Consider the following 27,341-nt stretch of genomic DNA (forward strand, 5'->3'; position numbering starts at 1 on the left):
CCACAATATATATGATCTATATATTAAAAAAGTAAAAGAAGAAAATTACTATTACTTTTTATAATTACAATATATACAAACAAAATTATTATATCTCCTTTTAATATGATCATTTGTTTTTTGTTATAAATATATTTTTCTATAAGATATTTTCTCTTTTTCACTCTTATTAAATAACTAAATAATTATTTTAAAAAAAAAATTGTTTTACATCTTCATATCAAGTTAGTTTTTACGATTGGGAGAGGTTAAAAATCAGAGACAAAAATAGTGAACTATTTGTCTAGAGACTATATTTGAATTTTTTTAACATATTACTCAAATGATTAAATATAAATGATTAATAGGTTAAAATTAAGGTTGAATCATTCGAATAGTATTCGAGTTGATGAAAATAATTATTGATAAGATTTTATTTATTTTTCATTCGATTCCAAATTAATTAGAGTTTATTTTTTCTAATCAATTGGAAGATTAAAAAAAAACCTTTCATTTTATTATTATATCAATTTTTTTTTTTGTGCTCGTGCGCTTGTGCATGGATAGTCATATTTATCTAGTATGGTTGGCACTCACATAGTCACATTATGCCAACCCTTTTTTTTCTTATTATTACAAGACAAAAAAAAAACCAATAAATGAGCCACCTGCTATTGAATAAGATCTGGGGTCCCCTGGCAGGAAAATTTCCGCAATCCATACAAAATAAAAAAAACCAATAAATGAGCCACTTGCTATTCAATAAGATCCAGGGTCCCCTGCCAGAAAAATTCCGCAACCCATACAAAAATCGACGGCTTAGGACGTGCCACGTATACGAAGATGGTTCAGGTAGCGTCACCATGATTATGTCATATGATGGCATCAGGAGCCATGAAACATATAACTATATTTGGGGTTGTGGAAGGACGATGTTGCCCTTCCGGGTTGTGCGGAGCATTGGCCTTAAAGTTCGTACACAAAACGGTGATTGAGTTACCACATATTAAAAAAATGGTTTAAACACATTTTTAGAATTATTTTTCTTATTAGTTTTTTATCATTAGTATTAGCCTATTTCACACTTACGTAAGTCACACCAAAAGCCAAATTTGCTTTGTCATGTTAATTAATTAAAATCACATATGTACAAGTTAATATTCTCTTCTTCCCTAGAAAATCTCCACCCGGTAATTAAACCCTTATTCCCCATTATAGAATTGATTTTTCATCCTCATATTTATGCAACTTAATGTATTCAATAAAACATTAATGATCTTTCACCTTGACATAATTTTGTAAGCCATAACTTGAGTGGGGCAGGTTGATAAGAAACTTCCTAGGATTGCCTGAGTTGCAATTGTTCCAAATATAAACCCAAGGCCAGTATCCAAAATTACCTGTAAATTTGTTTTTATATACACAGACACAATTTACTCTCACTCTATACACACACATCTATTGATTTTACATGTTGAGGCCACAGATTCCCTACAACAAGGAAGTACTCATGGGATTGGCGAAGAAATGTTCTCTGCAAATCAACTTTGGTTGACTAGATTTGCTTCCAATAAGATCCTGAAGTAAGGAGGGTCCCCCATCAAATATTATTTGATGCATCTTCTTCACAATTAGGTGTTTATCCAGAACCATCAGTTCTAAGAGAGTTCTACAGCTCTGTCAGAAACTTGAATCAGCATATACACTCAACACCAAAATACAAACACAAAGGGTAACAGGCACCCACAGCATTAACATAAATCATATCAACATTTAGGCTTACAATCACCAGATGAAAAAAAAAAAAACAGCCTTGCATTATGCCAATGACCTTTCCTATTATACTTCTATAGTTCTATCTGATGAATGACATGTAATGAATTGGAGTTATACATTGAGAAACTTATAGGTTTGTAAAATCCTAGGCATGAATCTTCTCGTTTCATAGTATACTTAGATCCTCTCTTGTCAGCTTCTTTTCACCTTGAATGGAAGGATAATATCTGTGATTGCAAAATACATGCACACATACATAGGCAATGGGTGTAGGAATTTGCAAACCACTGGAGTTATTTTGCATAATTTTAAACTAGAGGGGTGGAGTCATCTTTCAATAAAACCTCTGGGTAAAAGGATCATTGATTCAAACTTATCTTGAAAAAATTCTTTAGAAAATAACAAATGGAGATAAGAGTCCAGAAATTTCAGAATAAAAGTAGCATGTGACTAGCAATTTCAGAATAAAAGTGCAGAAATTTAAATTTTTGGTAGAATACCTGGGGATTCAACACGTGCATGTGATGTAGAATAGAATCCTAACACATACAAAATGAAATCGTCAGTGATTTTTCCCTTTCCTAATAAAGTATTGAAAATGGTAAAACTTGATTTGCAATGCTCCTCAAGTTATTATTTATGATGTAATCATTTTTATTTTTAAGATACGTACAGCCATCAGCCTGCATTACAACTTCAATACTTTTTATTTTATTATTTAAATGTTGATTCTTTGCCAACTTGTGGTTGTTTGCCCTGTTGGGCAGTCCTTATCTTACATGAAGGTTTAAACTTTAAACAACCAGACAAAAAGTATATTTTACTTTAACTAAAAAAGGACCATGTCAATATGATAAAAATGATACCAAGACACTAACCAACACACTCTTTCAACGTGTTGCAAGGACTCACGTAATGGAAAAAGTCCCCCTCCCGACAAAGTGAGTTTGATTAAATGACTAATAATTTCGGGATTCCTAATAAATTTCAACTAATAGTAGAAAATTTGCTGGGAAGAGCATGTTAAGAATGTTGCTAGCCATTCCATATCAATAAAATGAAGTCCGCTATATTTGCTGAATAAGTTAACCTAATTCATATCTAACGGATGAAACCACTAACAGGTTGTAAAACAAGGATAGGATGAATCAAATCATTTTTCATTATTCCTTTAGGCCCACTTAAGCAGTGGGGAAATCTGACTTGAATCAGTGCAAAATATTAATACGCAGCAACACTCACAGCTAATCCCATTTCTAAATTCTATGAAATTTTAAATATATTAAACAAGGAAAAATTATAGAGATTGCATATACCTCCAATATCCCTGGGTTTTGCATCACTATTCCAACAACACGATGTCTGAGTCCCCTGTAAACAATGGTGTTGATGGTCCCATCTCCATTGATCCATGGCAATATTGGCACACAAAATTCACCAGCAGAAAATTTAAGTGTTTCTTTTTCATGATTGACACTGGATAAGCCAAGTCTGTCTTGCTTAGAGCCTTCAATCCTATCACAAGCTTGATTTTCAGGATCTACATCCCCATGTGGAAGATTAAGAATTGTCACTTTGTGCACATTATCAATACCAGTGTTTCTTTCCCTTAGAGTATCAATAGAAGTAGTGTTCCTTTCTTCTGATTTGTAAAGCTCACATATATGATCACTTTTCTCAATGATTTTTGTTGAGGAAGGTTGTACAACATGTTGATGAAAATCAGACACAGGTGTAAAAAAGTACTTGTGAAGGTGTAAGGCATCAACAACACGGACAGTATCATAAGCATTGACCTGTAAAGTAGAGAATATTATTGTAGAAAAAGGAGGGAAAGAAAACTAATTTGAAAACAGAATATGAGGGACCTAAAACCAGACTGAGAATAAGTTATTATGAATTTCAGCAAAAATCTTTCAATTTCTTCAGACGGAAAGGTCTCAAATCACTACTGCTGTTGTAAACTACTTCAGCAATACATAGACTAGAAATTCAATAAAACTAAAAAATGAATAAAAAAAGGATCACCAAAGACACAGGATACCTGTATTATAGCTTCCACTGAGGGGAAGTGTAGATGCAGGGCTGGTCCCGAGATTTCACGGGCCCAGGATGAAAAATTAATTTTGGCCCATTTATATTTAAGTATTCTAAACTATAAATATATAAAAAAAAAAAAACTTCGTACCCCATTGCCCAGAGGCTCTTCGCTATGCGAAGGTATGGGGGAGGGATATTGTACGCAGCCTTACCCTTGCATATGCAAAGAGGCTGTTTCCGGATTTGAACCCATGACCAACAAGTCACCAAGGCACAACTTTACCGCTGCACCAGGGCTTGCCCTCAAACTATAAATATATATTATATAAAAAATGTAGACACATAGTTTCATTAAAATTACATGTTTTCTTACATTAAACAAATATATAACATAAATATTTATACATAAGTTTGACTCTCTCTGTCCGCATCCTTCCTTGGAGAAGGTAAGGTAGTGTTTTACAGGTTTGGGTTAAGCTACGAGGTGTTAGATTTTAACTTAAAATCAATTGGTATTAAGTGAAGTTGTCCACCAGATATATAAATTGCACCTCAAGAAAGGCGATGTGGAACTTCCTAACATGAGGAACTCATCAAATTGTTTATAACTTTAATTTACTTATATATTTATAAATTAATTAAATTTTATATTTTTTTCTCTTGGAGAGAATGTTTCAGTCGATCGTTATTGTCAATCATCAACAAAATATCATTTCATATTTTTGTTCTTTATTAATATACTAATATTTTGTTTTTTTCATTTATAATTTGAGTTTTTGTTTGTTTCTTATTTTGCTAAAAAAAATATTTTAAGTCTATTATCATAGATCAATTACATGTTGATATGTCACATTGGACTAAAAATCCATTCAATATGGACTTATAAAGGTAATACATAAAAAAAGAAACTAACAACATAAAAATACTTTTTAATCACGTCACATCTTAATTTGAACAAAAGGAGACTTAAAATAAAACTAATTTTAATTTAATTATAAAAATAACCTAAATAATATATAAATTATTACATGACTATAATTGTTTTTGTAAAAAACTTGGGTCCCTTTTAGCTGTGGGCCCTGTGTCGTCGCACCTCCAAACAGGGCCCAGGGCCGGCCCTGTGTAGGCATAACAATCTATCAATGCACAAAGCAGCACACCTCTGCATAATAGAGCACCATAACAGCAGCAGTTTCTAAAATTCAGAAATATTCCAAACTATTAAGAGAACATTCTGATCATAGATCACACACCCCAAATCCTAGTTTGGCTGAGTAAACTAACTTTCATTACAAATAAAAAGTTAGGGAAAATCATGGTTTGGTACTTGGGTTGTGTTTGAACATGATTTTGTGTCTCATACCATGGTTTGAGTAGAAGTAGGGGGGAAGAAGTTACTTTACGTTGGGTCAGACCAAGAGTTGCAAACTCTAATCCGGGCATGCTATACACTATTGAAACAAGGAAAGGGGGAGGAACCTTTAAGGCTTGCCCAAATGCTTGAAGAGCATCAACAATCAATCCATCTACCTCTGCTCCTGAAAGACATAAAGCCAAAGAACAATAAACAATCTCAAAGTTTAAATAGTTGAAAATCTTTAAAATATTAATCGATTTCATGACAATTTTATTCTCGGTTAAATCTCAGCATCTATACCTGGCAAGTTTATAACCTGAGAAATTTCTCCCATGCTTAATCCTTGGTCACCAGACTTTTGAATGGCAGCATAAACGACTCTGAAGAGCTCAGCACAAATGGCACGTGCATGTTCTTGATTGAAAGACTCTGACAACAAATGCTGTGCATAGCCTGCCATACTTTCCCAGGGTGATTTGGTATGATTTTCTTCCAGAGTTATAGGGTCAAACGATTTAATGATTTCCAACATATGGTCAGGAAGTGAATAATTACTGCTTTGGCCCTCAAAAGGTTGGCCATTGTTATCATTATCCTTGAACAAATTTAAAATATCAGCTCTTGAAATTGCTGTACGGTGTGCAGAAATGAAGATACCGGGAAAACCTTTTTCCCGACGAGAAATAATTTCACCATCTATTCCAAACAAGGATTTTGGTCTTTTAGTTTTATTACTATATGAAAACTCAGTGGCATCAAATTTACGCTTTGCACTTCTCAAGTCTGCCTCTCCAACACCATTATGTGGTAGGGATGGCATAATAGAAAGTTCACCTGATGAGACTAGAGCAAATAAATGAAAAATGTCCCCACATTGTAGATCTTCAGCAAGATTAACACCCACTTCTGTGAGGTCCTTGTCTCTTTCCTCCAGCCACGCAGAAAATTTAACAGCTTGCTTTCCAGTATTAAATGGAAATGGTGACTTCGAAACACTGTGCAAGAACTGTTGTGACAGTTCAACACATTCACTGCCAGTGCCCCCAACCTGTCAAATGCCAATGTTTAAGATGACTACTGATTGACCCATCAATCAGTAATTAGAACTTGTACAAAAACATGCTTAGGCACACACACACATTCAGGTTGTCTATATAAAATAGTAACTAGTAAGAAAGAAGAGAAATGAAAAAAAAATAAGAAATCAGGTAGCAAAAAAATATCAAAGTGGAGAGTGCTAGAGTCAAAATTAAAATAAATGACAAAAATACAAGAAAAAATATCACAAACTCTTAGGCTCAGGGGAGCCAGGAATTACCAAAGGGGGTTGCTCATTGTTGTTTTAACCTCTTCAAAAACCGAAACCAACGTCTAAGAAGTCTTTTAAGTTCAAAGGAAAATATCCATTACAACTCAACAGCCATAAAGTGATGGAGGACGCTCTATTTTATTGCTGGACCTGGCTTAAAAATTTGGAGAAAGGATTTGATATCCCGTTTCACTTCTGGTCCAGTAACATTAGGGATAGTTTTTTGTGTTGAGGGGGGATAGTTTATATAATACAAATTACTTGCCCAATATATATGACTATAGCAAGTGACACTACAGGATCAAGTTAAGCACATAAGCAATCAGCATTGCCTCTCATGCAATTAAGACAATGAGATTGAGAACAAAAAAAAACTTTGTACCCCATTGCCCGGAGGCTCTTCGCTATGCGAAGGTATGGGGGAGGGATATTGTACGCAGCCTTACCCTTGCATATGCAAAGAGGCTGTTTCCGGAATATGAGATTGAGAACAATTTACCATAATTTTTTTCTATCTAAGATAGTTAAATGCAGCAATTAGATCATTAAGACAATGAGATTGAGAACAATTTACCATAATTTTTTTCTCTCTAAGATAGTTAAATGCAGCAATTAGATCATTAAGACAATGAGATTGAGAACAATTTACCATAATTTTTTTCTCTCTAAGATAGTTAAATGCAGCAATTAGATCATGCTCTGAGTATCGCCGAAGAATGTCGGCTAGTAAATTTGGTGCCTGGAGACGTGTTGAGGTGCTTAAAAAAACAATTTTAACTAGCTCTACAGCATTTGAAACAGCCAATGATTCATTTACTTGTCCATAAACATTGGCCCTATTACCATGATGACTCTGAATAATTTCACAAGGAATAGCTGATGTAATTTCTTCGTTTTCTTGAGATTCCTGCCACAAAAGAAGATTCCTTTATCAGAGTGTCAGTCAGTTCCAGAATACCTAAACATAAATTATTAAAAAAATGCGTCCAAGAAGGATATAATTTTAAGTCTCCTTTGGATACTTGGAAGCAATGACTAGACATTACAGTTGTTAAAGTCTTAAGAGAATTACATATCCATCAGAACTCACATTTGCATCTGCCCACCCTTCATATTGCGATTGAACTTTTTGGGAGGAGGAGGCATCCAGCTTAGCCATCATCTTGCAACGGAGAATCTCGTCAAGGGCTGCCTTGATACTTTTGTTCTCAAAGTCATCCCAAGCATCTCTATTTAGACTCGTCATTTGAATTTCAACATCAGGACTAAAATGATTGAGGATACCACCTTCACAGGACTGGGATCGCACAAACTGTTTGCAATCATCTTTGTTTAATGACAACTTTTGGGACTTTTCGAGTTGCTTTGCATATCGTTCACTGACCATGTTACAGAGTCCATTCACAGCTGTCCTAAACCTCAAATTACTATTCAACAAATTCATTCTCCTCATACAAGCACTTGGAGAAGCTGGGAGATCAGAAATTGACTTCCAATTTATACGATGATATCTGGCCCCAAGAACAGCACGGTGTTTAACATATTGGATCACCAATTGCCTGAAATGATATAAAATCATAGATACTCAGACTACATAGATAATATTGTATTCATAGCCTCACAAGAGACATATACAAATCAGTGCTCTTTATTCAAGGCAACAAAAGGGGGACAGAGATAGACAATTTGTAATCCGAATTACAGCAAATATGCCTAAATTTCCGAACAATAGGATAGATACAAACAGGGGGGCAAAAGTACTTGTTATCTTTCCATATTTGATAGAAAAACTGTCTGTATCCATATCTTCTTTTTCCTTAAAAATCAGTGTGCTCTTTTGTTATAATTGAAAAAAGAGAAGATTGGTGCCAAAATTTCATGACAGAGACCGCACCCTCCCATCCACTTCCTAACAATAGGTGCTTCATTTTTGGGGGGGTAACATTTAAGGACCTTATTTATACAATGTAATTTTTTATTTTGGGTCTTGCCAACAAGTGCTCTAAAGGCATATGTTAAGGTGCATTAAATATGCCATAGTAAGTGTTTCTCATTTTTAAAAAAGCAAACATTGAATTATATTTTTAGTTTTCAATATATTAAAACCTTTTCCAATAAAATGGAATGCTTCTATTTCTGCTTCTTTCCATAAGTGTTTCTCATGTTTAAAAAAGCAAGCATTGAATCTTTTCTTTTTAGTTTTCGATATATTAAAACCCTTTCCTTTCCAGTAACATAAAAGGCTTCTTCTTGTGCTTCTTTAATAAGTACCTGAGGGCATTGGTTAGCACTTTTTTTAGGATTACAGTTTCTAAGTTTTCATTTGATTCTTCAATCACTTAGAGTAATATTACTAGTGTATACATCATTTGTCTAAGTTTTCCAAATATACATCATTTGTCTAAGTTTTCCAAAACATCATTTGTCTACTAGTGTATTTTGAGTAATATTAGTTTTTGATATATTTTGAGTAATATTACTCAAAATTAATATTTGGAAAATAGAGTATTTAATTTCTATAATTCAAAAATGAAACAATTTCCACTCAATGGTGTGTTAAAACAGCGTTGTTATTTGAAACTCTAGCAGTGGCATGTAGAACAAGGGTTCAAATGAAAGGAAAAAAAACAACTTGAACATCATGATTTTTATCAATAAAGACTAACAATCAATACTCTTAACCTATTTATGCATTATAATTCAAGCCATTTTTTAAAAAAAATCTTGTTAATATAAAATTGTGTTATAAAATCACCATTCAGGATCAATTATAAGTGTTGATAAACTGATATTATTTACTAACAATAGAGAAATTACAATAAGACAATGAGTCTCTGTGTACAGTCTGATATATATAGCAGAGACTCTAACTAACTAATGACAACTGTCGTAACCAACTGACAGCTGTACACAACTGTATTGAGTTAACTTACAAAGTATAGGAGATGATTGAGAAGTAGTGGAAGAAGAAAACAATTGAGGATATGGAAATCTGTGTTCATTAAAAAGAACATCTTTAGAAATAAAGATGCGACCAGATGGAGACAAACACTTGTAGCCTTTATAGAATAGCCTAGAAAAACACTCGGTAGAGTGAAATTCCAGTTTATGTGAATGATAGGGATGCAAGAAAGGGTAGCAAGCACTGCCAAACACTTTGAGAAAGTTGTAATCAGGGTAAGGGTGAAATAAAGCATGATAAGGTGTGTCAAAGTTGAGGGGAGCTGAGGGTAGGCGATTAAAGAGAAAAACTGCAGTAATAAAGGCATGATCCCAAAAACTTAAACAAAGAGAAGCATGGCTAAGTAAAGACAGACCAAGTTCAACTATGTGTCTATGCTTACGTTCAACCACACCATTTTGGTGATGAGTATAAGGGCATGAAAGTCTATGAAGAATGCCTAACTCATTAAGATAAGAGGGAAGGGTACGAAACTCAACCCCCCCCCCCCCCCCCCACCCACCCCCAAATCTGTTTGAAGAGCTTTAATGTGCTTGTCAAACTGCAATTCAACAATTGATTTGAATTGTTTGAAAACAGTTAAAGCATCAGACTTGTTTTTAAGTAAATACAGCCAAGTAAAGCGAGTACGAACATCAACGAAAGGCATGTAATATCTGAAACCAGAATGAGAAATCATAGGAGATGGTCCCCACAAATCACTGTATATTAATTCCAAAGGATACTTATACACAGTTTGAGAAGATTGAGAGGGTAAACGATGTATCTTGCCCATACAACAAGCAGAACAGAAGGGCAGATCATCTTTTACAGAAAACTTCAGATTATAATGATTAAGAACAAGCTTTAAGGCTTGGGATTTGGATGACCTAGCCTAAGGTGCCAAGTATACACAGAATTGGGCAATTCATCATTACATTCATCAATGGAAGCAGCATTTATACAAGGAGAAACAGTTGAAAAGGCAGCTGGAGAAGACACAGCTGACCAGAATTTGAGACTAGGGAACTGATACAAGCCATCAGGTCCAACATCACCCTGAAGAAGGATTTCATTGGAATCCTGAGATTTAACAAGCAGCGATTAACATGAAATTCAAAGAAAACACGATTATCAAGAGCAAATTTGCTTACACTAATGAGATTTTTAGTTATTTGAGGAACATGTAGCCTATATAGACACAGAGACTCTAACTAACTAATAACAACTGTCCTGACTAACTGACAGCTGTACACAACTATATTGACTGACTAGGGGTTAACTCTAACTAGTAGAGTTAACTTGCAGAGCATACACTCACAATAAGTAATTTCTTTAGTTTGTATCCATTCTTTGTAAGTTCAGCACAATTCTTAAAGTAGCTATTTAAATTAGAGTCAGAATAGCTTTTGTAAAAAGTTATCACAAAAATACATGTGAGAAGTTGCTAGTGTAGTAACATATTAAGCCCAATGCTAGTGTTTGAAAAATAAAGCCTTAAAAGAACTCTCTTTTGATTTGATCTTGCATTACATGTACAGGTTCCACTAATAATGGTAATAAAATATGACTATGCAATCATTATATTCATCAATTCAGAACAAACTAAAAAATATAAGCAAGAACAAGCTAAATTACTTCGTTCAATTTGGCTTTAATATATTATATAAATGATTCAGCCTTAGAGGGCCATTATTTCCATACCCTCTATAATCTAAAGTAAAATAATTATTTGGCTTAAAATTTAGCAGGTTCCTAAAATTTCTATTACCTGTCAATTTTGTCTGACCAAACAAATCTCCTTTGGCACGTTAGCTTCATTTGGGTCAAGACACACTGGTTAATAAGGGGGATACAGTCTTGAGAATCCTCAAGTCCATAATCATCCTCAAATTTTTGCATATGTGTGGCACGCTCTCTTGAATGCACACCAAAATTATGTGATTCTTCTATGTGCATGTCCTCAACATCAGTTACTGCATCAATTCTTGCATGTTTTGCAAGCCTGGGCTCACTGGAATTTTTTTTCCTACAACGAGATGAATTACCCTTACATTCAGGTGAATTATCCTCTTTCTCTTCATCATCCAACTGATTAAGGAAATGGCGGCGGCGCTTACTAGAATACATGCTAAGTACCTACAAGTAGCATTAAAATTTAAAAAAATAAAAACATATAGGAAAGAATTGCAAAAGTCACTCATCTTGAAACAGTGGCAGTAATACTCAATGAGTTAAATTTTTATTTTACTCAAATAAACAAGACTTTGCTTTTCCTCATTAAAAGTTCTCATTTCTGGGAGTTCACTTCCCATTGACAGCTCTCACTTCTCAGTATAATACTATAATCTACCAAACTGTCTCAAACTATAAGCATCAGCAAGTTGAAGAAATGAGGTGTGTGACATCTTATCCCTAGATTAAAGCCATTAATTTCCTCATCATTGATCAAAGGTTTGTTGTCAACTACAACGACACAATCATGGTTTCCAAGAAAAATGTGAAGTAATATTATTTTGGGAGAAACATATTAAAGTGACAAATATATAAAGCAAGATAATAAGCAACAGTGTCTCATTAACTGAGACAACTCAGGAGCCCATGAAGTTATGTTCCCTTCCCTCGGCCCCAGGATATACTCACCACTATTTTTTTCCCAGGGCCTGGGGGCAGTTTACAGTGCTGATATTGCATTTTCCAAAAGGAATAAACCATAAAATCAAGTCAACAGCTTGAAACAAACTAACCTGCTCCAAGCTAAGATTCAGATCTTTTGCAATCTTCTCAGAATTCCTATATGAAATTTTTTCACTAAGATTATCCTTTGTTACATGCTTTAAAAGCTCAGCACGTTGTTCAGCTGTCATTAGACAGGTGGATGTCCATGAACGGAAGCGAAAAAGCTACCATGCCATTGAAATATAATGTTAGGCTGGAACAAAAGGCATGAAAGCTGAGAAAAATTTAAATTGTCTGCTGGAGAAAAACTAGGAGATTACCTCATTGACCTTAGATCCAGGAAATGCATAAGAAGCAGCTTTTCGATCAGCAGTAGCATAGCAATACTCTAATATGTGCCAATATTTATCAACTGCATCTCTATTAGACAGAATAAAATCATGCCTGATTCTTGGTCGGAGATCAAGAGAGATAAAATTTAAAGATGGTGCATCATTTGAAAAGGGTTCCTCAATATAAGGCCTAAGCTCCATCACGTGAGTAAAAGTATGAGGGGTTTTGACTCCATCTCTAGATTGCAAATCAGTTATCATCCGAATCAACTACACAAATAAATCCACATGTAGCATGCATCATTAAAATATTAAAATTTCACAATGTAATGGTAATTGTACTTATTTCTATTAACCTTTAATATTTTTGTTTCCTAACAGTTTTTCAATCATCGTTTGGTAAAGTTTTTACCCTCTAATTAGCAGTTCTTTCTTTCAGAAACTTATTTTTACAGTGGGAGTAAAAAAGAATAATCTTATCCTGCATAAGTACATTATTATGTAACAAGATGGACAAAACTATGTCACAATTTTAACACCATCTGCAGTCAACCGCAATGAAAAAAACAACACACAAATTCCTTAGAAGGTATGACAAAAGAGGTAAAATAGCCATGTTAAGATTAACTTAAATACATAAAAGTTTCAGGAGCCATGAGAAGGAATGTGGCATAAGTTCTAGGTATATATCAGTTTGCAATAAACTTGCAATGCCTTAGCAGTTTGTTAAGTAAAATGGTTTTTCTTTTACTCCTGTTTTCTGAGTATTCCATTACCATTTTTAACAGTAGTAGTGCAGCCAATCAGGGGACTGATATTATTTTTTAATATTTTGGTAAAGATGACTCTAGCATGTTAAGCGGTTGAATACTCCACCAGTCCCAGACCTTAATAAGATGGAACCAGCAAAACAAAAGTAATTGCAGAAGATTAACTTCAAAGCATTCCAATTAAAAACAAAGACCTCAGATTTAACTCAACAGTAATACCTTTAATCGTCGTAAAATATCAATAACTAATGACAGCCTTCCTGTTGCATGAGCATCCATTAAACACTTGTACTCCTCCAGAGGAAGATCAGAGAGACGTAAACCCATCTTGCATTTTTCAATCATTTCTTCATATTTTTTAGTGGAGCCAACAACTTGTAATAATAGTTCAACTGACATTTCTTTAATAGCAGCTTCTAGACAAAATAGTTTGATGCTACTATGAGGATTATTAGTTTGCTCATTGACACATTTTTTAGATGATAAATCATCAATATAGCTTGCTTCCCTATGCAGACAATCCCAAAGAAAACTGTGGAGTAGCTTTGCACGAATCATTTTTGCTAATACAAATCCATTAGCATGCTTGGCTTCTGCTTTATTAGCCCGCCCAGCTGAAACTATAACACTTTGATTTTTCTGAATATCCTCCATTACAGGTATGAATTCATCATTTTTCTGATATGAAGTACTTTTGCTGCGAATACAAGTATTAAATGATCGCACTCTATCTTGAATTTCATCAAATAACTCAGGAGATTGACTCACGGATGAATGCACAACCACCACACATTTTTTTGTCCGGGAATATTCAGAAATAACAGGCGAACTTACTATTATGCGTTTGACCTGCCCTTGTTCCTGAAGTTTAGTTAATATTCGGTCAATAGTCTTGTGGTCCACTTTTGTAGAGTTATCATTCTCAAGGCTATTAAGCCACCTATTTATCTCAGGTTTCAAAAGGAACCTTTCATCCTGCAAGAGTAAAAACATAAAAAAGGTCTTAGAAACTTAGAATACAAATTTTAAGGAAATAAACATTTGCTTCCGTTGTGATAGGATTAGGAAGAAGAAAAAAGACAGACCTTTAGCCTTTTTAGTATCCTATTTGCCCTTCTAATGCTATTCACAGTAGAGAATGGTTTCAACACATCAGATGGGAATGCTCCTGATGGTGTATTGCCTGCCTCCACTGTTGAACTGACCAATTTGCAGTCAGAAACCGTACCTCTTCGGCCAAAGGCCAAATCTTGCAAGTCTGTTGGTGTTTCTACAAAGTTTAACTCTGTATTTCTTGGAGATACACAAGAGAGTTCTGCACCAACTTCTCTATCTTCCAAATTTGCAGGGTCTGCAAGTTCTCCATTGATAGTTGAACTTGAAGCCTCAAATTCAGATATTATTTTTGAACTGTCAGGCACACAGTTAAAAAATTTATTTTCATCAACCTTGAAAATATGTTCAACTTCTGGTTCAGGGTTGAAATTTTTAGAAGTCCAAACTCGAATTGTCTTAGTTTTTAGGCATTGTTCTTCTTGCACTTTCATTCCAAATCTATAGCACAAATTTATAAGTTGAATGTGGTTCTTTTTCAGTTCAATCCCAAGCCTTTCACATATCTGTTTACGAAAAACATCCAAATAAATTCAAACTGGAAAGGCAACAATATTCACATTTAAGGATGCAGAACTGAGAATCAGCGTCCAGCCCTAATAAAACTCCAGATGAAGAGAGAAAACATGAAAAAGAATGGATCTCATTTCAGTTAAAAAATTCACAAGTATATACAGGAGACAAATATCCTAAACAAAGAGAAAATAGTACGCCTAAATAAATCTTTTTTAATATAAATAAAATAAAAAATTCATTACATAGAAAAGAGGGGAAAAACATTGTGATACAGGATAAGATACCCTCCAGGGTGTAGAGTAGAATAGAAACAACTAGAAGCCAAACGACTAAACATTGCAGCCAAGCCTCCACCTCCCATCTCTCTGCATATCACACATAGCAACTCCCTAGAAGCAATGCTAATCAGAGCACCAATAGAAGACATAAACACAAACTCAGTCCCCTAAACTGTTTAAATGAGAAGGAAAAGATCGCTTCCCATTATGAGGAAGGAAAACAATCACTCCATCTGATTGTTATTTAGGAAACATTTCCCCTTTTTGTCTATTAGAAATTGACCTTCCCATTGAAATCTATAACTATATATAAAGGGAATAAGAAGTTTTGGTGTACACAATTTTTATCCCATTTTACCCTTATAACTCCCCTTTCAAATATCTTTTGTATCCCTATAATTACTCTCTTTAATCAACCCACACAACAGCTGCATCCTGCAAACTACCCACTATTATTTAACTTCTATTATCTTTTTCATTTATTGTTTTCATTTTTAAAAATTATAGAGAAGTAGGGAGTGCCTCTTTTTCTCTTGTATTGAATAAAGACATCACATGTTTTTTAGGCTATCAGCCACAGTATGGGAAGCCAACCAAGCCCCCTAATAATTTAACACCCATATTCGACAACAAGAACTACATTGCAATGAAACTACATCAAAAGCCACAAGGATTGGGTGTATTGAGAAAAACCCAAGTCCCACATCGGTTAGAGATAAGGCCAAGATAGAATATATATAAGTGAGGGGCAACCCTCACCCCAAGAGCTAGCTTTTGAGGTTGAGTTAGGCCCAAAACCACATTATAAGAGGGTGAGCCTGTGCCTTGTCTATGCTTCAAGCTAAAAGAGTATTTACATGACTCAACCAATTCACTCAAACAGTCTAACTTCACCCTTACCATCATCTCTACAACTATATCTCACTTTATACAAATCCACTGCAACCATTTCCTTGCCAGTAGCCCAGTACTACATAAAAACCACAAATTACATTGTGAAATCTTTCCTCTCAAATCTTCTCTAAAACAACAAGATAAATTTAAATATAAAACTCATCAGCAAGCTTATGGAATTGCTTGTAAAAGGAAATAGCCCACCTTTGATCTGTCTCAATTCATCAATGTCCCAAATGATATAAATCATTGACTCTAATTTATTGTTAATGCTTTCTCCTTTCCTGGAATTGACACTTTTCATATGTCTTACCAAAGAAGAGGATACAAGAATCAAAAGTGTACCTCCTTCAAAGTAATGCCATAGGATCCTGCAGCATCAATAATATCGTAAATTTGATGCTCAATGGGAAGCTCCACAACCTGATCAATAACTTGACATATTTTCCCGGAGTTTAACTTTTTATCTTCATTTCCAGATCCAGTAGTTATTGGGTCAAGAAGTCGCAGGCAAGCCTCAATCTGCAAACAAGTAAATATTATCACCACAACAAAGTTATACCAACTTATGGCCGGGGGGGAGGGGGGTTCGCTGATGGTACAGTATTCAATTACTATAAAGAGCATCATTTGACAGTGTAAACATGAGATATACTATAAGGCAGAACAATGGGTGCTGAAAAAAGGGGACAACCAATATTAATCTCATGGCATGAATAGTGGAGAATTTTTCATCACTGCCATGTCTTTTGAAAGGATTGTATTAAAACGCCCAAATAACTATAATTTTATGTTTTCAGGCAATTACAAGATCAATCAGGTTCATTCTTGTCTTGCAACAGTAAAAAGATGCCATTACTTTAGAAATTCAAGGATGAAAAGGATACATTACTAACCCAAACAATCTATTTTTACCCTTAATGTGAATGCTTATTTATTTATTTTTGACAGAATAACATGACTGCTAAGTTGAGTTTGCTTCCCATACGGAGAAGAAGATTTCTAAAACTAACCTTGTCATTCACCTTAGCGTCAAACTGCTCCACAATAGCATCTGCTTTCAACCTTTGAGAAATCTGGTCACACAAGAGCAATAAGGCAATCTGGACATAGTATAAAGACATAAATAAAATTTTGGAAAGTTCGAAGTCAGAAAACATACTTTTCTCCAAGCCCTTTGTCCTTGACGCGATCCACAGAAACCAAGATCCTTCTTAATACCAGACACAAGAAGAACCTTCAAGAAAAAGATTACAACAAAACACGAGCATAAACGATGAGATCAGTTGATTGGTAACTTTAAAGAGAATCAAATGAAAATGAACCTTGCCATTGGCTTTTGCAAGTTTGTCACAAATAGCTTTCATTTGAGGTGTATAATCCTTAAGATGAACATCTGTTTGAAGTGTGGTTCCATCTGCATCCTCGTAGTCATCGCCGGGCGTGTTGAATTTGGTAACTTCAAATTCAAACCTTTGATGATGAGAGGCAACTTGTTTTGCATAGCGATGTAAGCATACTAAATGGGTAGTTACACATGGATAATTTTTGGATTCACCATTTTGTTTCTTCTTCTCGATAGCAGAGTGCTTGACAATTAAGCCTTGACACTCAAGACTCCTCAACACATAATGGAATTTGTTTGCAGCAATGTGCAAACGCTTAGCGAGCTGAGTTTGAGTGATGCCATTGGCTCTAGCACCGGCAAGAAGGCGAAGGACGCGCATTTGGTCATCTTGGAGAGACTGGAAATCATAAAGGCCTAAAAAGTTGTTGGCAAGGGTATGCTGAGGAAAGATCCTTAAATTGAGGTTCTGAGCATCCTCCAGCTCCAAACAAGAGTGTGGTTCAAATCGGAGAGTCGGAACGCGGAGGAGGTTTGTCCAAATGGCTCTTTTGACAGTAGGAGAGAGATGGAGATTGGAGGATGAAAGAGAGGGTGAGGCTTCAAGCTTGGCCCATAGGGCTGCAAGAGTGAGTCCTTCTTCAATACAACCACAACCACATATCTCTTCCACTGCCCAATTCATAACTGAGTCCATATCTCTACTACACAAGAAATTTGGTGTTCAGAGGATGAACAAAAACATGGAAATGAATAATAATTAATAACAACAAAGCAACTCACACAAACACAAAAACCACTACACAGCATGCATGTATATAGAGACTCAAAAACTCAAAAGAAATGCAAAAGTTGAGACCTGCTCAAGTCAAATTTAAAAACACCAAACAGAGCATTAAGCGCACACCACTGACCACGCAGAAGAACGCTTCGGACTGAGAGGGCGACACGTCAAGCCGTCAGCAGACGCCGCCGGTGAGGCTCCGATGACATTGATTGGAATTTTACCATGCCAACGACAAAACTTTATTTTATGTAATTAAATTTATTTATAATTAATCATATATGTTGTACTATAAAGTTATTTTTAATTATTAATATAAAAAAATTGAATTTAAAGCTAAAAATAAAAATGATAAATTAAAGAGAGATAAAAGAATTTAAAAATAAACCACCTCAAAAACACTCTAATAAAATTTCTAAAAACTCTCATTGAAAAATAGTTCCTAACAATACTCTCGTGGCTATTATCACTTATACATAAAAATATTTTAAAAATTAAATATATATTTTTATACGTGAAATTAAATATATTTATAACTTTTTTTTTTAATTCATTTTGAAGAAATGATTATTTGTGTTTATTGATTTTTTAAGATAATTTTTATAAAAAAAAATATTTTTTTTAAAATTTATAAATCATAAAATTAATATAGATCAAGTGGTGCATATAGCGTCTGAAGTGTTGGTCCAATGGAAGAATGTTTGCGAGTAGCAGAATCCTAGGAGATTTAGCACGTCTTGAACTCCTCCGCCACAAGGAACTTTGAACTGCAACTTAGATGTTGCTTTCTTTGATACTGGGGATGGGGTTGTGGTTGAAAGATGATGCAGGTTAATTCATCAAAGCAAGGAGCAATTGTATGAAATGTCTACCAAGGATGCACGAAGCCATCGAGGGGTTAAAGGAGATAAATGTTCCAAAGGCTATCATTGAGGTAGACCGTCAACATCTTGTCACAATGTTGCAACATAAAAAGGAGGTTCACTCTCAATTTGGATGTATTATGAAACCTAATCTCTCTCATAGCTTAGCTAGGACATCTAGTTTTCTTACTAATTCTCATTTTTCATTATTTACCATCTTGTATTGTTGAACAGATTCTAAAGGAAATAAAATGAGTCAGTTTTTAACCAAAAAAAACGATGATTTAAATTTATTCCGATAAACATCCACAAACTCACCACTGAAAAAAAACAAGCGTTATTTAGCAATAAAAAGATTAAAAAAATGAGTTCAATGTTTGTTTGGAACCATATCTATACATGTTTCTTCCGGATCTATATGTAAACATCTATTTTGAAGTTTATGTTAGTTTTATTAGAAGTGTCGCTCTGGAACGTAAACAGAATAAATGAATTTGCTTGGGGTTTTCAGTGTAGCTTCATCGAGTGAACAAGTTTCAAAATCGTTTTATGGGCCAAGACTTCCACTGTTCATGTCCACTTCTACCTCAGGTGCCTTTAAACTTGAATTTCTAGTTGAAGCCCTTTGCAGGGTTGGCTGCTGAATTGACTAAAAATCTGGACAGGGTAGCTATATATGGATTGTGGAAATTACATTATTTTATTTTATCCTTTCTTGAGACAATTTATTCCTTTCTTTTCTTTTCTTTTTCAAAAATGGGGATAATATAAGCCTGATTTATACAGAACTATTGTACATCAGGTTACCCTGTATTGTAACCATTCTCTCAAACAAGGAACTCTCAAGGCCAGTGGATCATAATCATGTCGCCAATGCCCCCTTTCTCATTTCAACCACGACTAATTGCTTGATAACTTTACATGTGATTCCCCACGACACACTTGATTACTATATAGGATGTAAGTATATTTTCACATTGGTGCAATCTGCTGCTGCTACTCACCTGAAGAATCGACCACAAAAAATTAGGGCCAAGCACAAACAGATCTAAACACTTGAAGAGAGCAAGCTTATTTTATTTATGTAAAAGAAGTGTGAGCACAACATTTTTCCATCTTCATTCTAGTACAATAACCGTAAAAATCACCCAGACAAAAAATCATCTTTTAACTCATTTGTTAGTTACAAAACATACTGCATACATGTTTCCTCGATTGTTTGTTAAACCCAGAACCATCTAAGGAGTTTGCAAATGTAAAGAAAAACAATCACGAGGCATTCAATAAAACCCATCCTTAACCAAAATAGCTAAAATAACTGTCCAAACTTCAAAGCCACAGGATATTTTAGCAGTAAATAATGCAGAATTCGGGAGTTTATATTGTCCAAAGACTAAAAATGCCAAGTTTGCTTTTCTAGTGTTGGGAGAACTCCTGGCAGATTCCTATAAATACCTGGCCAACAGAACCCAAGGCAGGCTGGATTGATAGTTACTAAATTCATATATCCCCATATTCCAGGAAGGAATCCGTGTTACTATCAAATGACATCCATTCTCCTATCAGAAATTAGGTAGTTGGAAACTTTAAATTCAAAAATGCATTTTGGAGAAAGGCAGACACTTACCAAAACCCATCATTATTTTTGTACGGAAAACTATGCCTGAGCAAATGATTGAAGGAAAACTCATCTGACTGTTATGCCACTTAAAAGAGTTTTTTTTAGCTTGGGTTGAGTAGCAACTTGCAACATGCGACAAGAACTCTTAAATAAATATTAATAGAGTGAGCTTTCAGGCAGTTTTACTTCTCATTCACCCCCCGTCCCCCTTAAAAAAAATAGTCCCCCATTTAGTTTGAATGTTTGTTCAAATTTAGAAGAAAAAAAAATCATAAATTCAAGATTTAACGAAGATTTTGGTCACCATAGGTTCCATAAATTTGAGTTTTGGTCATCCCTATAGTTTTTATTATTGGTAAATATTGGTCCCTATATTTTCACTCATTTGAGTATTATCCCTCAGGGACCAATACCTTAATAAGTAGAAAATATTCTATAAGAATCAATCCTCCATGGAGCATAAGGATCAATTTCTCTATTAGTAAAATTACAATCAGTGCAATGGGACTTCTAAATTTCACAAAACCTACATGACTTACAGCATTAATAATACATTATTAGCAATAAAAAGGTTGTCATAAACCATTGAAAGATATCTGACTACCCATTCTAAGAAGCTTTTTGGACTAATAGTAATAAAAATCTATAACTATTATAATCACTCTCAGCTTTAGACAACCACTAAGTTCAATGAAACTAGTTTACATAAAATATCAATAGACAACTATAAAATAACACCATTCAAAATATGTTAAGACTAAACTGAGAGAGAAAGCATATGCTTGCCTGGTCACTTGTACAGCCAACTGCCACAAGAATGCAATGTGATGGACAAATACAATGGAAACCATTCCAATGAGATTCTCTAGTTTCTACAAGTTAATTGGAAACTGGTAGCCTTGATTGCAAATCACCATGCTGTTTTCTCATGGTATCAGCTTCTCTAGCTATCTGGATATCCGAAGGACAAAAGATTTGATAAACAGCTTTGCAAAGAAACCGAGGTAGCAATGCCACAATTATTATAAGCAAAATTGTCATCCAATATGTAGGGGACCTTGCCAAATGATAAATAGTCCTGAAATGATTAGAGGCACATAAGCTATATATCCTACACTACTAATCTACAATACAATATATTCATAGGAAGACACACATCACACATGACTAACCCGTAATTCGGAAAGACAGGTATAGAATCCAATATCACCATGCAACCATATGTAATGATTATAGATCCCCAAACAGCAACATGACTAACTAGTGCCCATTGGTTAATGTCCATAGCCAGGTGTACATTTACAAGGATAACAACTGAAATTGTCCATAAACTGCCCATGCTCCATATATCAATTGTGCTGTCCTTATAGATGAATACAGGAATGTAGAAGAGAACAAGACTCTGCCATAGTGTGTCAATCATTGTGAACCAAAATAACTGCATATTGTAAGCCTCGTGCCGGTGACCTGCACCATACAATTTTGGATACTGCAAGAGTGTCTTGTGACTCAAGTCTTTGTCCAGAACACCAACAACGATAGTAGGGATAGATGTGTATATCACAGAATAAAATACACTACTCCAATCTGTTAATGCAGAAGTTGTAGAAAAAGCAGTGCATAATATATACCTACAGACAAGGAAGACACAGCATTAGAATGAATAAAATTTCATAAAATCTCAACTATTTATATAAATCAAATGAGTTCTATCGCTGAGCCCAAGAATTGGGGATACATCCTACAACATATTACAAATTTGAGCATGGACAGCATACAGCTGGAAGATCAGACTGTTCTAAATGGGCAACTTTATAGACAAAAGTTAACATCCAAATATGGATAAAATCCTTTTTCTGAGTAATCTCAGATCAAAACTTATGTATAGGCAAAAATAATGAAAATTACACTTTCCTAGTTCAAGTTCATGCCTAAAAAAAGTCTGAAAGATCAGATAGCAGAATTAAAAAAGTTAAGAAAGACTAATTGATCAAACAAACAAGTGGAAGTCAGCCATCAGTATTAAAAGAAAACTATACATACCAGAATAGCATCAACACAAAGACAGCATTTCGGTAGAAGTTGTACAGAATTAAATAACCAACACGCTGGTAATTCCAGTGTCCATGAACTAGAAGTAATTTATTCAAGAACTGGAATTGTCCCATAGCAAAATCTGATGCCATCACTGCTTGGCGCCCTTCCTGCCCACATATTCCAACACCAACATCTGCCATTTGGATCATTGAAACATCATTTGCCCCTGTCCAAAGTAATTGAAACAAACAGAAGACGTCATAAGTTTGATACGGAATAATCTTAATTTAAAAGTGCATCTGATTATACAAATAACAAACTACAAGTAAAAGAATCTTGTTGACCTCAACTTATAGACAAATCCATTATCAACCATCACTCAGGCACCCCAACAAAGTGCAAATGTAAATTATAGGCCTTTTCATATCCTTATTAAGAACTTACCATCACCTATAGCTAATGTCAGATCATCTGTGCGGCTTTTTATCAGATCAACGATTCCTGCTTTCTGCAAGGGTGCAACACGGCAGCATAGCACAACCCTACAGGAAGTTGCAAGGTCGAAAAGCTGTTGAAAGGAAAAGGGAAAACAGTAAATATTTTCCATGAAGTTGAACTTATTGATACCAATCTAAACAGTTGTATATGCACCTAATATAAATTAAGCTTAACAGTTCCAACATACATAAATATTCCAAATGAAAACTTCAAATGAGGAAAGATAATCTTGCCTCTGACTGTAATTCCTTCTCTAAAATATAAACCAAACTGGTTCCATCAATTATGAGTGCCAATGGAGCAGTAGTTTCTTCTTCCTTTCCTGGATTCCACTTGGGCATGCTCAAGGATTTTGTATCATTGGGAATATCAGGGCCTCCATGTCTAGAATCAATTTTGCATTTTAGATTCTGTTGTTCTCTACTTGAAGATTTCACACCATACTTTGTTTTGGCATCAGCCAAGAGATTTCTGCACTCAACCTCTGAAGTGCCATTTATAATTATTTGCTGCATATCTGCACTCAGAAGTTTACAAGAAAGACCAATTGAAATTGCAGTCTCTTGCTTATCACCGGTAAGAACCCAGACCTTGATTCCAGCTTGCCGCAGGGATTCAATGGCTTCTGGTACACCCTCCTGTAGCTTGTCTTCAATTCCAGTTGCTCCAAGAAGCTTTAGGTTGCATTCTATAAGAGCCGCTGTTTGACGTAGTTTTGCTGCTCGATCTGTCAATGAAGTGCTCGCATCTTCATACATGCTTTGCCACTCCTCAAGTTCAGCATCTGAAAGATCCCTGGAGGCAACAACAAGAGTTCGTAAACCTTGCATAGAATATTCCCTTAAATGACTCTGAGTTTCATGCCGTATGCCATTGTTGCCTGAATTGTCAGGTGCTAAAATGTTAAACATTGAAGTGTCAGCACCTTTAACCAACACCTTAACAACATTATCCGGAAACCGGATAACAACAGACATCCTCTTTCGTGCACTATCAAACTCATGCAGGCCCAATACATCCAACCTATAATGCATACATAAATGATTAAGTTACTGAATAGTCTAAAATCTAGATATATATAAGCCACACAAAACATAAAAGGCTGCATTAGGATATGCAATGTAAATATAATTCAATTTCATTCGATACTAAAGCCCAATGACAAAAGTATAATACTATTTACCTGAGTTTCTCACCATTGACATCAATAACAATGTTTCCAGATGTTCGCTCAAATAGAGTATATCCATATACAGAGGCAGCAGAAACTAGAGCTTGTTCATCAGGAGATTCTCCCTGGTAATCAATACTTTCTCTGGGTTCATTTGATTCTCCTTTTCCACAACTAGAAGATGTACTGCTACTAATAATGGGGATCACAGTATTACAAGCAGCCAATGTAAGGAAAAACTCATGAGCAGCAATTCTTTCATCCCTATCTGAGTCTTTCTGCAACAATGCCATTAGTTCAGAATCAACAGCAATTTCAGATTTGAGCTTCCATCTTCGTTTACCACTATTGGCTGCTGCTGTTGCAAAACATCACAAAAATTGGTTTGGGATACATATGCACCAGCAAAGTTTTCATCGCATGTTTATGGATGATTCCAACAAGAACTCATTTAGTCAATAACTCAGCTCAAAACATGCAGCTTAATCAAATGGTGGGTAGTAGGAAAAAAAATCATTGGCGAGTAGAGATATTTCATCAGACAAGTCAACGATAAGGCAGAAATTTTGAAACTTAAAGAAAGTTCTTCCTACATACAGTAACTATAGAGATTTACATATGAATGAAACATATTCAACAGGACAATCCCAGGATTGATTAATGTAACCTAATAGAAAATGACTGCCCAAGAGAGCATCATGATACTGGTAACGGGATATGAAGGTGTATTATATGGCAACCAATTCTCTTTGTCCAGTAAAATACTAATTATCATAAACCAAAAATATCAAAACTAGTGTACCACTCAAACTTCCAATAGAAACCAAAATTTTTCTCATAATATCAGTGCAATACAGAATTACACATATAAAGCCTTTCAGTGAATTTCAAACTATATTAGCATGATAGATAATGGCACTGCACCACATCTTTAAGCAAGCTGGAATTACATAATGATCTCAAGTGAAACCCAAATATAGAAAAAAAAATACCTGTATTATTATCAGCCGTAAGCAAGGAGCTCCCATATTTCTTTCCATGTACACTAGCTCTCTGAAACTCCATTTTGTTTTCTGTCAGTGTTCCTGTCTTGTCTGAAAACACGTAGCGTATTTGACCCAAATCTTCATTTATATTTAATGACCTACACTGGAACCTTGATCCAGAGTTAGCATCATACATATCCCCGTCCTCTATCATGAAGTATGACTGACCCAATCGAACCAACTCCATTGTGATGTATAGAGATATTGGTATCATTATCTGAAAAACTATAATAGAACTCAAAAAGGAGAAGAATGTCTCCATTGGAATCCCATAATACCTGTATTTCTTTCCATTATCCGGTCCATTGAAGTATGTTTTTCTGTAGTAAGGCAAGGTATCAAGCTGATCCTTGTGGCGTACCAGCCAGAGACCCATCCCAAGGGCAACAACTGCGCACATGATAAAAAGAAAAACCGACAGCCAAAAAGTTTCTCTGTTCATGTAGCTTTCCAGTTTGCTTCTCTTGGAAGGGGAAGCTGCACTGTTCAACATCGCTTTTGTTTGCTGTCCTGCATAAACCACCACACCAACTATCCAATTTGTGTTCTTCAGCATGCAACCACGCAGCACAATGTTTGACTGGTTAAGGGGAAATTTGCAACCATTGAATTCCATGTTGGCAGTGAACTCATAAATATTCCGATTAGGTGGCTCACATCTAATAACTCCAGAAACAGCACAAGCATCTGGCAACACGGCTGAAGCAGTTTCCTGCTTAGCATACCTTGTTTTCAAATTTGATTCTCCATCCAAATTCATTGTCTGAATATAGGCAATCCCACTTGGATCACTCGTCCCCAACAAGACCATGTCAGCAGGAATCATCTCATCAGCAGAGATTTTAATGACATCACCAGCCTGTATATTTTTCCATTTCTTGGGGCAGAACTGAGCCGATTGAAGAACCAGACACTCTCGATTGTTTTCATTGCGATCGGACCTGTGCCTGCGCCAATCCTCATAGGCATCCTTGATAGCTGTGACGCAAAGCACAAACAAGAGGGGGAAAAGGGAGACAGTTCGCCCAAAAACAGCGAGCGGAGGAAGCTGATTGAGAGCGGCAATGGCAAGGAAATAAACATAAGCAACCCTGTGAAATTGAATGAAAATATTCTTGGGCAAGAAGGTGAGAAGAGTGTATCTGCTGGTCCGGATCTCATTCCCGGCAAACTCAAAATTTTCATTTGTCTTGATGGGATCATTAACATAGATGAGGCTGGCATTGTCATCATGAAAGAGGGCAGTATCATCAAATTGGACGCTGCTTCTGGGACGGTGTCGAGGATGGGAAATTTCAAAGGGGGGAATGTTTTGGGCTTTAAGTTCCATGGCAATCCACGACCCCCCCTAACGTGGTGCAATCCAATTGAAAACTTGTTCAGTACATTGGGAAACCAATCCCTGAACAAGGATATAGGATTTCAACCAGAATGAACAATCAATCAAAAAAAATAAAAATGAATGAATACAGGAGGGAACCTAATGGGCTTTCAAGCCCGCATTGGCGGCAGAATTATTTCATTGCATTGCATCCATCATTATGATGAATTGATGATGTATGACCAAGGAACTGCTGCTGAGAGCGATAGACTTTCCAACTGAGATGGATGCTAAAACAAAGAGAGCTAGTTTTGCCTGGGAATAAACGATGCAATTCAATATGTTGATGATGGTTCCTCCTCTCCCACTCCTGTCATTGAATAGAATGATGATGAATTAACAAGTAAATGAATTGATTATGGATTGAACAAGAGAAGAGAAAATAGAAAGGAACCCTAACCTGACGTGGAAGAATTAAACGCGGTGTGGAATTGGGGAGAAGAGGAAAGGGATTGGGTTGAGATGAAGATGATTTGATGGAAATACAAATTCAAATGCTCAGAGAGAGAATTGGATTCGATCTACCGAGCCTAGCCCTACCCTCGTGTCGTGGAATGCCAAAACCAAACCGTTAGATGGGAAACCAGAACTCACAGAACAAAAAAAAAAAA

General features: G+C 35.3%; 2 protein-coding genes across 12 annotated transcripts; both read right to left on the minus strand.

The window, feature by feature from the left end:
• Positions 1-1,236: 1,236 nt before the first annotated feature.
• On the minus strand, positions 1,237-18,403 carry LOC100788212 (uncharacterized). Of its 9 annotated transcripts, none has more exons than XM_041010846.1 (17): positions 18,244-18,403; positions 17,310-18,033; positions 17,147-17,221; positions 16,998-17,060; positions 16,330-16,506; positions 14,269-14,802; positions 13,403-14,158; positions 12,402-12,683; positions 12,150-12,305; positions 11,174-11,541; positions 7,552-8,020; positions 7,111-7,368; positions 5,453-6,200; positions 5,275-5,333; positions 3,072-3,551; positions 2,256-2,294; positions 1,237-1,656 (listed from the first exon to the last, which is right to left on the minus strand). In XM_041010846.1, exons 2-17 carry the CDS (start codon positions 18,024-18,026, stop codon positions 1,471-1,473), a joined length of 5,367 nt encoding a protein of 1,788 aa, XP_040866780.1. In that variant the 5' UTR covers positions 18,027-18,033; positions 18,244-18,403; the 3' UTR covers positions 1,237-1,470. The 9 variants fall into 9 exon arrangements, with proteins under 9 accessions (XP_040866780.1, XP_006599735.1, XP_040866781.1 ...); XM_006599672.4 differs by having other exon boundaries at positions 17,310-18,030; positions 18,244-18,402; XM_041010847.1 differs by having other exon boundaries at positions 17,310-18,030; positions 18,237-18,393.
• Positions 18,404-19,722: 1,319 nt separating this feature from the next.
• LOC100788740 (phospholipid-transporting ATPase 1) lies at positions 19,723-27,341 on the minus strand. 3 transcript variants are annotated; one of them, XM_006599674.3, is made up of 10 exons: positions 27,131-27,341; positions 26,830-27,040; positions 25,296-26,751; positions 24,316-24,661; positions 23,366-24,155; positions 23,079-23,202; positions 22,641-22,860; positions 21,770-22,228; positions 21,384-21,675; positions 19,723-19,980 (listed from the first exon to the last, which is right to left on the minus strand). In XM_006599674.3, the coding sequence occupies exons 3-9, from the start codon at positions 26,677-26,679 to the stop codon at positions 21,477-21,479; spliced, it is 3,522 nt and encodes a 1,173-aa protein (XP_006599737.1). In that variant the 5' UTR covers positions 26,680-26,751; positions 26,830-27,040; positions 27,131-27,341; the 3' UTR covers positions 19,723-19,980; positions 21,384-21,476. The 3 variants fall into 3 exon arrangements, with proteins under 3 accessions (XP_006599737.1, XP_006599738.1, XP_006599736.1); XM_006599675.3 differs by having other exon boundaries at positions 24,316-24,658; positions 25,296-27,040; XM_006599673.3 differs by having other exon boundaries at positions 25,296-27,040.

This window comes from Glycine max, chromosome 16, assembly GCF_000004515.6.
Source record: "Glycine max cultivar Williams 82 chromosome 16, Glycine_max_v4.0, whole genome shotgun sequence".
Taxonomy (NCBI): Eukaryota; Viridiplantae; Streptophyta; class Magnoliopsida; order Fabales; family Fabaceae; genus Glycine; species Glycine max.

What these genes read in the sequence shown, in the direction of transcription:
- LOC100788212 (XM_041010846.1), bottom strand. Translation starts at nt 18,026, where the DNA reads ATGGACTCAGTTATGAATTGGGCAGTGGAAGAGATATGTGGTTGTGGT. An exon ending in ATATTTTACGACGATTAAAG is followed by an intron (nt 12,684 to 13,402) that starts GTATTACTGTTG and finishes TTATTTGTGTAG; the next exon opens with TTGATTCGGATGATAACTGA. An exon ending in CATTTGGGCAAGCCTTAAAG is followed by an intron (nt 3,552 to 5,274) that starts GTTCCTCCCCCT and finishes TCTACTTTACAG; the next exon opens with GTCAATGCTTATGATACTGT.
- LOC100788740 (XM_006599674.3), bottom strand. Translation starts at nt 26,679, where the DNA reads ATGGAACTTAAAGCCCAAAACATTCCCCCCTTTGAAATTTCCCATCCT. An exon ending in GTCAATGGTGAGAAACTCAG is followed by an intron (nt 24,156 to 24,315) that starts GTAAATAGTATT and finishes TATGCATTATAG; the next exon opens with GTTGGATGTATTGGGCCTGC. An exon ending in GACATTAGCTATAGGTGATG is followed by an intron (nt 22,861 to 23,078) that starts GTAAGTTCTTAA and finishes TACTTTGGACAG; the next exon opens with GGGCAAATGATGTTTCAATG.